Source organism: Otolemur garnettii, unplaced genomic scaffold (genome assembly GCF_000181295.1).
Source record: "Otolemur garnettii isolate 467f Iridium unplaced genomic scaffold, OtoGar3 scaffold00028, whole genome shotgun sequence".
Taxonomy (NCBI): domain Eukaryota; kingdom Metazoa; phylum Chordata; class Mammalia; order Primates; family Galagidae; genus Otolemur; species Otolemur garnettii.
The window spans coordinates 13,601,916-13,614,270 of NW_003852423.1; the positions used below are offsets into that span (position 1 = coordinate 13,601,916).

The 12,355-nt window shown below is 38.8% G+C and overlaps 1 protein-coding gene across 3 annotated transcripts in view; it reads right to left on the reverse strand.

The window, feature by feature from the left end:
* Positions 1-794: 794 nt before the first annotated feature.
* The window catches only part of PDE1C (phosphodiesterase 1C), a 651,334-nt gene continuing 639,773 nt past the window's right edge, over positions 795-12,355 (reverse strand). For 2 of the 3 annotated variants that reach the window (XM_023512469.1, XM_003788562.2), the window contains exon 19: positions 864-1,342. In XM_023512469.1, coding sequence (XP_023368237.1) covers positions 1,173-1,342 — 170 coding nt within the window. In that variant the 3' untranslated portion in view covers positions 864-1,172. Of the gene's footprint in view, positions 1,343-12,355 lie in introns of all 3 variants that reach the window. The other variant, XM_003788560.2, reaches the window with a different exon arrangement.

The following is a 12,355-nucleotide window of genomic DNA, read 5'->3' on the forward strand; positions in this document are numbered from 1 at the left end:
TGCTGCACAAGGCTGTTTCTAAAGGGATTGGAAGCTATCTCTGGTCTTGAACTGTTCCTTGTCATTTCTTTGATTTAAGCCTTAAAGTAGAAACTCTAGAGAGAGACACAGAGGGTTGAAGAGGTCACCATGAAGGGAGGTGAGTTAGAAAGCCTTCTATTCCACTGACAGCTGTGAGTGCAACTGGGACCCCAAGGGGCTTTAGGTTTGTTATCTACTGAGAAGATGATCTGAAATTTTACTTAAAGGCATCTCTAGAGTTAATGGAGAAAAATCTGGAAATAAGCGATTAAAACTAGGTTCTGCATTTTATCCTCACCTGTTCTAGGACCACAGAACCAAACTGACGTCTCCTGTGGTGAATCTCAAACCTGGACTCTTTAAGGTATGATTTTTAGCATCTGCTACTGTGGGTGGAAGTAAAGGATTAGAGGAAAGCTGCCAAATGCATCTCCTGCAAACTTTTAAATCCTTAAAGTTACACTGAGGCTACTGGGCATGAGGCCCTGGGTTAGAAACCAAACAGGTCTTGATTTTTTATTTAACTTAGACCTGCTTTGTAAAGCCTGAATTCTGAAATATCCTCGAACACAGTTCACTACTCTTCTCTTCCCTTTAAGATTGTTACAGTCAGAGCACAACTTTTGTTTTGAGTGAATTTACTTCAAAAGTTATGTTTATTGGAATTTTAAACAAATGTATTTAAATTTTACGTAGGTGTGTGTAACATTTAAAAAGACATTTTTTATGAATGCATTTCTTAATATGGTGATTATTAAACCAGTATTCTTATTGGGGCACTTCAACCTTTAAGGATGAAAAAAGTGGCACCAGGAAGAATTTCATTTTTTCTGAACAGTTTGTATCATTATCATTTGAATTTTGGTCCCATTTAGATGCTGAAAGACTATACCATAAAAGCCACATGAAACAGCCTTCTAACTAATTTGGTGCTGAAGTCTGAGTTGATCCTGAATCCAACCATTGATGAGTGTATAAGGGAATGACAAAGGGGAACCACGAAGGCTTTTGATTTGCCTTAGTGAAGTCAACCATGCTAGTACCTGCCCCAGTTGTGTCCAAGGGTCTTGGAGGCACATCCTCCGTGGCCAGTGAGTGCTGAGAGGCACCTGGCTGGGCCCTCCTTCACTCCTTCTCTTCTTGCCCGGAATCTATTTTCTGTTCCAGTTACGTGAGATGTTCTGGATCTTTTTCATTTTGATCCTCTGATCCAGCATCTTGTACTTTGCAGGATGCTCATCAGTTTTCTTTGGGACTGAAGGTGCGTAGGAGCTAGATGCGTAAGCAGGACGTTTGAAATGACGCAAAGGAGGCTTGATGACTGGAGCCCATGGAAAGGAAGACAGACAACTGTTAGGCTCACAATGTCATGGCACAACCTAAATACTGAAAGCAACTTCCTCTTTTTTTTTTTTTTTTTTTTTGAGATAGAGTCTCACTCTGCCCTGGGTAGAGTGCTGTGGAGTCATTGTAGCTAACAACAACCTCAAACTCTTGGGTTCAAACAATCTTCTTGCCTCAGCCTCCTGAATAGCTAGTTCTACAGGTGCCCACCATGACACCCAGCTAGTTTTTCTATTTTTAGTAGAGATGGGGTCTCACTCTTATTCAAGCTGCTCTTGAATCCCTGAGCTTGAGCAATCTTCCTGCCTTAGCCTCCCTAACTGCTAGGATTACAAGCATGAGACACCGTGCCCAGAATGTAACTTCCTCTTGACCTGTTTGTTTCCTCCGAAAACCAGAAAACAAACAAGTTAGGATTCTGACTGGGAACGTTATGACAGATAGATGAATAGACATATTATCACCTTGACTTTTTTTTTTCTTTCCCATTCAAATTTCCTTTATTATTTCTTATAGCATAACTGTGTACATTAATGCAATCATGGGGTACAGTGTGCTGTTTTCATATACATTTTGAAATACTCTCATCAAACTGGTTAACATAACCTTCATGTCATTTTCTTAGTTATTGAGTTAAGACATTCATACTCTGCTTTTAGAAAGATTCACTTGTACCCTTGTAAAATAAACCATAGAGGCGATCCCACCCATCACCTTGACTTTTCACATAAAGACACTGCCAATCTTAGATTTTTTGACAATGAATGGATAGACTTAAGAAAGTGAGAGGGGCAGTGGAGTCACATTTGGGAATAGCAAAGCAAACACAGTAAGCAGAGGCACACCATTAACAGTGTCTAGTGTTATATGCAAGCTTTTAGTGTTAGAAAGTGATGCTCAGTCCCTAAGTGCTAAAAAAGTACAACAGTGAGAAGATATTTCCAAACACATATAATCTTATATCCAAATATAGAAAGAATTCTTAAAACTCAACAACAGGAAACAAATATTCCAATTTAAAAATGGGCAAAAGATCTTAACAGACTTCTCACCCAAGAAGATACACATATCAAATGAGCACAGGAAAATATGGTCAACAATTTTTGCCATTAGGGAATTGCAAATTAAGATAACAATGATAAACTACTATATACCTGTACAATGCTAAACTACAAGGGGGAAAATGACATTATGCATTGCTGGGGAGGATGCAGAGCAACAGGAACTCTCATTCTTATTAGTGGAAATGTGAAATAACATACAGCTGTTTTGGAAGACTTGAGAAGTGCGATCAGATTCTTATGAAGCTAGACATAGACTTACCATAGAATGAAACAACTGTGCTCCTAGATGTTTACCCAGTGATTGAAAACTTAGGTCCACATAAAAACCTACACGTGAATTTCTGTAGATGCTTTATTCATAATTGCCACAAATAAAGCAACTAAGATGTCCTTCAATGATTGAAAGGACCAATTATGGTTTATCTATACAATGGAATTATTCATTGTAATAAAAGAGACATGAACTTTCAAGGCATACAAAGACACGAAGGAATCTTAAACACATATTGCTAAGTGAAGAAATCAGTCTGTAAAGCCTGCATCCTGTGTGATTTCATTTAACTGACATTCATAAAAGGGAAAAACTAGAGATTATAAAAACATCAGAGATTTCTAGGGGTTGGATGGAGAAGTGATGGTTAATAAGCGAAACACAGAGGATTTCTAGGGAATTGAAACTATTTTATAGGATACTGTGGTGGTAGATACTTGACACTAGGCATTTATCAAAACATGAAACTTTATAGCACAGGAAGTGAAAAAATGTATGCAAATTAAAAAAACTACTTAGGAGGCTGGAGGGATCTCAGAATGGAATGCAAACTGTTAACAAGACAATCTAAATGCATTGCAAATGTAGAAAACAATCTCATTAAAGAGGGTGGAGGACAAAATGCTCACCTACCTAACTTTGGATGTGAGTAGAGTTTATAAGACTAAAGGCCAAAGAACCTGCATACAAACACTGTATTCTAATTGATAACAGTTGCCTCCCATGGGGGCACCAGTTAACAATTCTAATACCACTTTATGTGTATATTGGAATCAAAAAATAATGTACATGGAGAGTGGGTGGTAAAAACTATTGGTATGGGAATTTACATATAAGCAAAAACAGAAGGGTAAAATGATCTACGCAGTAATGGATTAAAGTTGGGTGTTGCAGGAAGACGAGGCCCAATGGAGAGAAACAACACCCAAACACTGTTTAAAAGAGGAAGGGCTTTATTCCAGCTGGTGGAGCAATGGCAGACCCAGAGTCCCACAATGGCCTCAGTCTGCAACTGGCTCAGTCTTCTCCTTTTTATCTGCAGTCAAAAAGTTCCAGCCTATGGGTAACTTGCTCATTGGTCAGTTTGAATCAAGCTGGAGAAGTGGGCTCAGATTTTACAGAACTGCAGGCTTTTACAGAAGCAGAAGGAAGCATTAGTTTTCAGATCCTAGGAAATTAAAATTTTTTACAAATTCTTAAGAGCCGAGTCACCATGGGGTGAACCTTGTAGGTATATCCTTGAGGTCTTCTTGAGAAGACCTCTGTTCTCTCAAACCTTACTTTTCCCAGGTATCCTCTCTCATGGAGACATCAACATGAACTCATATTTAGTTTAATGCAGGTATAGATTAAGTTAAAAATATTTATAGATATGTTCATATGCCTGGGTGAGGACATATATGTCCTTGCTCTATCAGCTGAAAGAGTCTAGCAGCAATAAATACATCCACGACCCAGATCTTAGTTTCTAATAGCATTCTCCAATAAAAACAACCAGGGGTCCTTGTAGAAATAACTGCCTTTAGGAGTAGGGCACAAAATACACAAAATGTCCCCTGGAACATCTTATAGAGCCAGAAAATAAAAAAGTGCTCAAAAACAAATACAATCATAGACAAAAAAGTTCTACCTAAATGCATCTACCAAACAATATGAACAACAAAATAAATAAGGACATATCAGATTCTAAACAAAGTATAAAATAAATATCCATTAGTCCATACTGACATAAACAAACAATTGAATAAATAAATCTTTGCAGGGAAATAGACAAATATCATATGCAGAACAGTTATAAATAATTTATGTAGCTATGCCTCCCTCAAGGAGAAGGAGCCCCAGGTGTGCTCTGGACAATGACATTCTTTCAAAAAAGTATAGTCTAGAAAAGGAATGAAAGAGTAACTTTACAGTGGAGAAATCTGATAGACATGACCTCATCTAGGAGATCAAGGGTGACATTAATAGCAAAACATTGTGTCTGTAGTATATACCCTTTCATTATGTGATGAAAATTAATTTGTACTGCAAATAGAACTTCACCTCTATGGTTTTCCTCTCCAACATATGAGCTCTGAAAATTAAGTTTACAAACTTGCCATTGTGCGCTTACATCAGCAGCACTATGCAAACAACTCAGTAAGGTTTCATAACCTTGGTCTATCGGTGTCTCACAGCTGTATTTGTGTGGTTGCGTGGCAGTGTCTTGCTGAGTGGCATCCATTATTGTTGCATGATTTTGTGAGCTGTCATGAGAATGTCAAAATTGAATCAGAGCAATAAACAAGCAATAAATTTCTTGTGAAATTTGACAAGAGTGGAAGTGAAATCAGGGACATGTTAGTCAACGTTTATGGGGATATGCCATAAAGAAAGCTATGGGGTAAAAATGGATTAAATGTTTTTCTGAGGGTGGAGAAAGCATCCCTGATGAAGAGAGGTCAGGGTGGCCAGTAAGGAGTACAACTGATAAAAACATTGCAAAAATTTGTCAAACTGTGTGCCAAAATCATTAGCTAACTGTGAGAACCATAGCAGACGAAAGAAACATTGATTGAGAAACAGAAAAATCTTAACTGAAAATCTTGGCCAAAAACTCATGGCTCTTGTATCATGACAATTCACCAGCTGACACAGCACTGTCTGTGAGAAAGTTTTTAGCCAGTAAACAAATAACTATATTGGAACACCCTCACTACTCACTTCATCTGGTCCCCAAAGGCTTTTTCATTACTCAAAGATAGAAGAAATACTGAAAGGAAGACATTTTGACCACATTCAGGACATAAAGGGTAATATGATTACAGCTTTGATGGCCATTCTAGAAAGAGTTGCACAATTGTTTTGAAAGGTGGACAAGGCATTGGCATTAGTACATAGCTTCCCATGGGGAGTACTTTGAAGGTGACAGCAGTGACATTCAGTAATGAGATACGTAGCACTTTTTCTAGGACAAGTTTGCAAACTTAATAGTCAGACCTCATATATAACCCAATTCTAATAATGACAAAAACATCAGATAAATCTTAGTTGAGGGACATTCTAAAAAATACCTAACCACTATTCCTCAAATCTGTCAAGGTCATCATCAAAAATGAGGGAAGTCTGAGAAACTGTCACAGCCAAGAGGAGCCTAAGGAGTGATGATGACTAAATGCAATGTCCTTGGATAGGTGTCCTGGAAGCAACAAAAAGACACTGGGTAACAAACAAAGAAAGCTGAATAAAGTATGGACTTCAGACAGTAATGATAATGATGGAGTATATCATCCAATCTGCAGTCTATGCACAGAAGGGAAAGTCCTGATTGGTTGATTCTTCTTCCCTCCACTCCACATTACCCCTTCTGGCTTCTGCTGAAAAGTATTTGGACAGTGAGACAAGGTAAATATGAATAAAGGTAAAAACCATAATAGTTACATTATGATCACAGATGGTAAAGACTGGCAGGAACAGAGCCAGGGCTCACTCACTGGCATGGAGGCCACTCCACTCTGGGTCGACTGGAAGAACCATGGTGGGGAACACCTCTGCCACACCACTGAGGCTCCCCTTGTGAAAAAACAGCTCAGCAAATCTCTTCCAACAAAAGGAAAAACACGTGATCAAAGATTAAAAACAACTTAAATGGACATTCAAAGAATAGGTTAAATTCTGGTACAATTTAAAATATCCTACGGTGACACTATGAAAGATGATATAGATGGCTATTAACAAAGCTGGAGACTCTAGTAATACTAAATGAAAAAAGCAAAGCAGTATATGTCATCTAATCTCACTACTATAAGATATGTATGTAGTACAGAGGACAATCTGGAAAATGTACATTCGAGTCACAACAGTGGTTATCTCTGAGTACTGTAAGCATGGTATTTTATCTCTTTTCATTTGCTTTCACTTCCTGACTTTTCTGACCATTAAATTTTAGCGATGTAATTTTTATTTTATTTTTATTTTATTTATTTATTTATTTATTTATTTATTTATTTATTTTTGAGACAGAGTCCCACTCTGTCACCCTGGGTAGTGTGTGTGGCGTCATAGCTCACATCAACCTCAAACTCTTGGGCTCAAGAGAACCTCCCAAGTAGCTGGGAACAGGCACCCATCATGACATCCAGGTAGTTTCTCTATTTTTTAGTATAGACAGGGGTCTCACTCTTGCCCAGGCTGGTCTCGTACTCCTGCGTTCAAGCAGTCCACCTGCCTCGGCCTCCCAGAGTGCTAGAATTACAAGTGTGAGCCTCCGCGCCTGGCCAGTGATGTAATTTTTTTAAAAAGAAACTTATTACTAAAAGTTTCTTTTATAGAATCATTTATTGGAGCTATTCTACACAATTACCCCTGATAGAAAGAAAGTCGGTAAAACTGAGTTCACTTGAACTTTAGTACTAGGCATGTCAGAGGGCCCATAGCTACATGCTTTTCTCACCTTACAGATTATGCAATAAAAAAGTGTTCGGCTGTAAGTGACGCTGTTACTACAAGCTCTTTGGTATCCATGCCAACTTTGCCTTCAGAGTTATCCTAGCATAAAGTGAAGATTTTCAACCAAAGGCCCTGCTGTGACATAGTAATACGTATTCTTCTATAATAATATATGAGAACAGAAGTGTTTTGTTTTTTCCTTAAGATCTTAGAGGGTTTAATTCATTTCTTAGGGTGAACAAGGGATTAAGCCACCAAACCCTCTAGGAACGTATGAAAACAGTGTGGTTACCCTGCAGAATGGAGTAAAGATGGGAGAAGGCTTCAGATTAAAACTGATTGTTGAGAACTTCTGGGCAGCTGATTCACTGCTCTTCAAGTCACAGTCCCTCTTCCATATTCATTCATTCACTGCTCAGCATGAACCCAGCCAAAGTATTATTGAATTTCCCACTTCTCAGCATGAAGAAACATTTACTGATTGCTCAAATTCTGACTGTGGGAACAAAAACTGTCCTTGCCACTGGAGTCCCTGCAAATAGAGTTGAGCCCCCTGATAGAGATAGGCTCCCCACTGAGATTGTGGAGAGACTTATATGTGCCTGCTGTCACCCTCACTCAAAATGGGGAAAACAGAAAAATGTCATGCAATGCTGTTTTGTATACATTCATTGTCCTTTCCCTCTGTAGTAAAATAGGACTTGAGGACGGGGCACAACAGTAGATCCAGGCTTGAAGGCACCATCTTGAATTTAATGTGGACCTTTTTTCTGGGGTGGTGGTATGGCTTCCTGAAGGTGCTTTCACTCATTCTCTGGCCATTCCTGAGGTATAGGAAGGAGACTGACCTTCCTTCTTTTCATGACTCAGCAACTTCCCAGAGCTGAATCCAACCAGTAATACAACTCTTCCTGAGATGCAGAACTACCAGGATCACAGCACCATTCCTACTTCCTAATGTACTTGACTGTCAGCAAGTTGGACACCTCCCCCTTGGGGACACATTCAGAAGGTCTGCTCTCATTTCTTACAAAAATTTGGTTGGAGAAAAATGATCTAATTAGTTAATGAAGATTTTGACAAAGCCACATATCTCTGCACAGAGCCTGAATTTGAGGAAGTCATTATCTATATTATTTTAAAACAACGCTTAGGAAAAGAAAAATTCAAGACCAAAAATTGACACATTGCCATCCTTTATTTATAATTACACACAATGTATGTTTTTTGTAAAATCAAGATTATTTTAGGAGTTTTAACTCTTATTTAACTCTCATCTTTTTCATGAACATCACAAATCCTCCCCAAGGTGTCTACAGCTTTCCTTCCACTCCCACCACCAACCTATCTTCTCTCTTTTATCTTTCTCTCTCTCCATTCTCTGTTGCTGTCTCTCGGACAATTTTGCTTCATGGCTATTTTGTTTTTCTTTTTGTCATGGGAAACAACTATACACATTTATTTTTCTTCAGCAAACCAATTTAGATTTATTCATATATCAAATTAACATAGCTATTAATTGGATTCAGATAATAAAACGTAAATGAGAGTTCTAAAATCTCCTTCTTTTAAGATTTTTATCTTGGCTTACAGTTTCCCAAGGTGCCCAGTTTAGTTGTGAATATAATAGGTGGAGCTGGCGGAGGAAGGGCTTCCTCAGTCAAATCTAACCAAGTCAAAGTTGAACTCGTATCTTCATGCCAGAACTTACTAGTGCCTTAAATAATGGCATAAAGAATTATAAATCCCTGAGAACAGCCAATAGCATATAGTTTTTCCTCACTTGTATCTGACTAAGGATCCAGTTTCTATCAGGAACATCTCATAGTATTCAGCAGAAAACATTTTCAGAAAGACTGGATTAATTCATTGTCATTATCCTACTACAACTCATTAAGTAAGAGCAAGCCAGGGGGAACTGTCACTAACCCTCATCCACACTTAGGTCTGGCCTAATTATTTTGCATTAAAAATGGTGTCCAGGGCCACTGATCTTTTAATCCATAGTGACTTCAGTGGGATCTTTTAGGACCATCACACTGCAGCACAACCATGACTTTATGTAGAAAATTTCTGAATCTCTGTTACGAACCATCACCTGAAATGGCAACAACCTGGTCTGCTCTTAACTTCTGATTAATTCTGATATTGGCAGCTTAAAAAAAATGATGTATTAGACACCTGTTTTCTTCTCTTTCAAAGATATCTTGAAAAGACCTTTGGGAAAAAAACATTTCCATCATAGACATTTTCTGTCTGCATTCATACACCCCCCCCAAAAAAAACACATGTACACTAAACTAATAAGATAAAAATAATCATTTATTGTGACTTACATGTTTTACATGAAAGAAAAGAAAGCCCTACTTTCGTACATTCCATTTCTGCAATCAGTATCCATTTGTGGTGAAAAACCGTTATCAAAATATGCATAAAAATAATACTAGAGTTTTGAATTGCAAGGCATTGCAATGTTAACATGAGCCCCATCAAGGATGGAACAATATTAGAACTGAGACTATGATTTTCATTTCAGGAACTAATGTGGTAAAATATTTATAATAGCTGGCTTATTTGTATGTCATATTATAATAGCTGACTTATTTGTATGTCATATTATAATAGCCAACAATTGGTATACTTAACTGTGTACCAGGCACAATGCTAAGATTTTAACATCAATTTTAACCTTTAATTTTCACTATAATCCTTCAAGGCAAGCACTATTATCACTCCCTTTTTGAGTGAGGGAACTGAGGCTTAAAGAGCTTAACTAACTTGTCAAAGGTCACATGGTCACATGGCTAGTATGAGACAGGAGTCTGCATTCTGGATTCACATCCAAGCAGTCTGACTTCAGACCTTCCTCCCATCTTCTTGTACTTAAAATAATCTTGCACCAAAATTCAGAGTAAGTTTTAGTAGCTGCCATAATAAGTAAAAAGAGTCAAGTCAAAATTGTACCTCAATGATACTATCAGTATTTGAGAATATACCTACCTGTGTCAGATCCTGGATTCTGAACTTAGAATCATGCTTCCCTTAAAGCAAAAGCAAATCTCACCAACCCTGATATGGTTTGTGCTAATGGGTCAGAAAGTAACTACGCAAAGGTCCAATTGCTCTTCATTCACACTGATGTCATGTTGGGGTGTTAACAGTTATTCTGAAATTCTAGACTGGTGGAGATAAGGAAGGTAATGTCCAGGACCTTAGGTGAAATGCTTATCTTGGTAGTTCTCAACTCTGGCTGCAGTGAGAACCACAAGAAGAGCTGCTAAAACTCCTGGTGCTCATTTCATAACCCAGAGCCCTTAAAGCAGACTCTATGGGGATGGAACTTAGACCTCAGGAGTTTCTAAAGCTCTTCAGATATTACACTGTGCCAGAATTTGAGAACTACTGTCTTCATCTTTCCAATCCTCTCCTTCCTGTTCCTTACATCCATTACCTCATTTGCAGTTCCCCACTATCCTTCAAAGGTGGCCAGATTCAGTTCTGGCTCTGTCCCCATGTGACTTAGACACTTGATTTCAGTTTCCCATTGGAAAAAAAAAAAAAAAAGATGGACACACTGACACACACTTCAGAGGGCAATGGTGAGGATGGAAAGAATCCTACGTGTAAAGGCAGCCAGCATGGTCCTGACACAAAGTAGGTGCTCACTCTGGATCAATTTCCATCTCTTTCCTCAGTCTCAATAGTTTAAGAATTATCTAGAAGACTGGAGATTGCCAGGAAAATTCAGTAGCAGCATCCTTTCCTATCTAGGGAATTCATTTGCTTTCCGAAGACATTAAAGCATGATAGCGAGGCTTTGGTGACAGGAGTCCCTTCCTTTAATAAAAATACAATTTAGTAACCTTCACCCAACCCCAAAATTACTCTTAAACCATGTGTATTACATGCAGTGTTGTGTACAAGCCAAGAATCTACTCTTAAACTCTTTAAGGTATATTTCATATTAAAAATTTGAATGATTACACCCATTATCTACATTTTTAAAGACTTTGATTTTCCCAGGATTTTACATCAAGAAAATGAAAATGTCAAATTATCTATATCTGCCATTTTCTAGTCTCACCAAAGAAAGAGCGCAGCTATCTAGAAGGAGCTGAGTTGATCTTGCCTGAACTAAACTGAGTCTGATATAAAGGAGGCCCTCACCAGCATTTCCAGCCCCCCAGAGGAAGAGGTGTCCACAATGAACAAACCACGAGGTGTAGCTGCCCTTCATCCAACCTGATGCTGTTTTCTTCCGCTTGTGGTTGTCAGTCCTGGATGCATATCATTCCTTGGGGGCCTTTGATAAATACCAATGCCCATGCCCTACCCCCAAGAATCTCTGAAGTAATTAATTATTTTGGAATGGAGCCCGAGCATCAGTATGTTTGTAAGCCCAGTGATCCTAATATATAGCCGGGGTTGAGAACCACTGGCATTGGGGCTGAGAATGAGTCAGCTTATCCTTAGGTTTAGAGGGAAGCGGGAGCAGCTGAGCAGGGGGTCAGCACACACAGAGACCTGCTCCCCATTCCTGTTGGCTGAGGGTATCCAACCGCTGGCCATGTGCTAAGATCTGTGACAGGAAAAATGACCTCATGAAAGTCTACTTTGGGGAGCGGTGGGTGGTCTTAGAAGAGAAACATGGGCTTGGGGCACATCAGGGGGCTAAGCTATTACTAGCTGTAAGATCCTAAGGAAATAATTAATCTGTTTCTGGCACTCAGAACAGACTCTTTTGTTTTCCTTCTTCCTTTTCAAAAATGAGAAAAACAGTAACTGCCTTGAATGGTTGTCATGAGGATTTGAAGGGGGATACAAATGAGAGAATGGATGTGCACTGCCCTCTACAGTGTCCAGTCTGCTGTAATACTTGCTACAGGGCTATCATTGTCACATGGCTACATTTTTTTTTTTTTTTTTTTTTTTTTTGCAGTTTTTGGCTGGGGCTGGGTTTGAACCTGCCACCTCCAGGATATGGGGCCGGTGCCCTACTCCATTGAGCCACAGGCACGGCCCACATGGCTACATTTTTAATGACTTTGGCATCCTACCAAAGGATGAAGGAAGATAAAAGGCCATACTGATGCCTTGTGAGGGTGCCCTCCCTGTTGGAAAAGTCACATCATTCTCCACACAACTGGATTTTACTACTTGAAAGATCTCACCATGCAATGAAGAGATTAAATTAATTTATTTGTGAAAAATCTGCAAGGAACACACT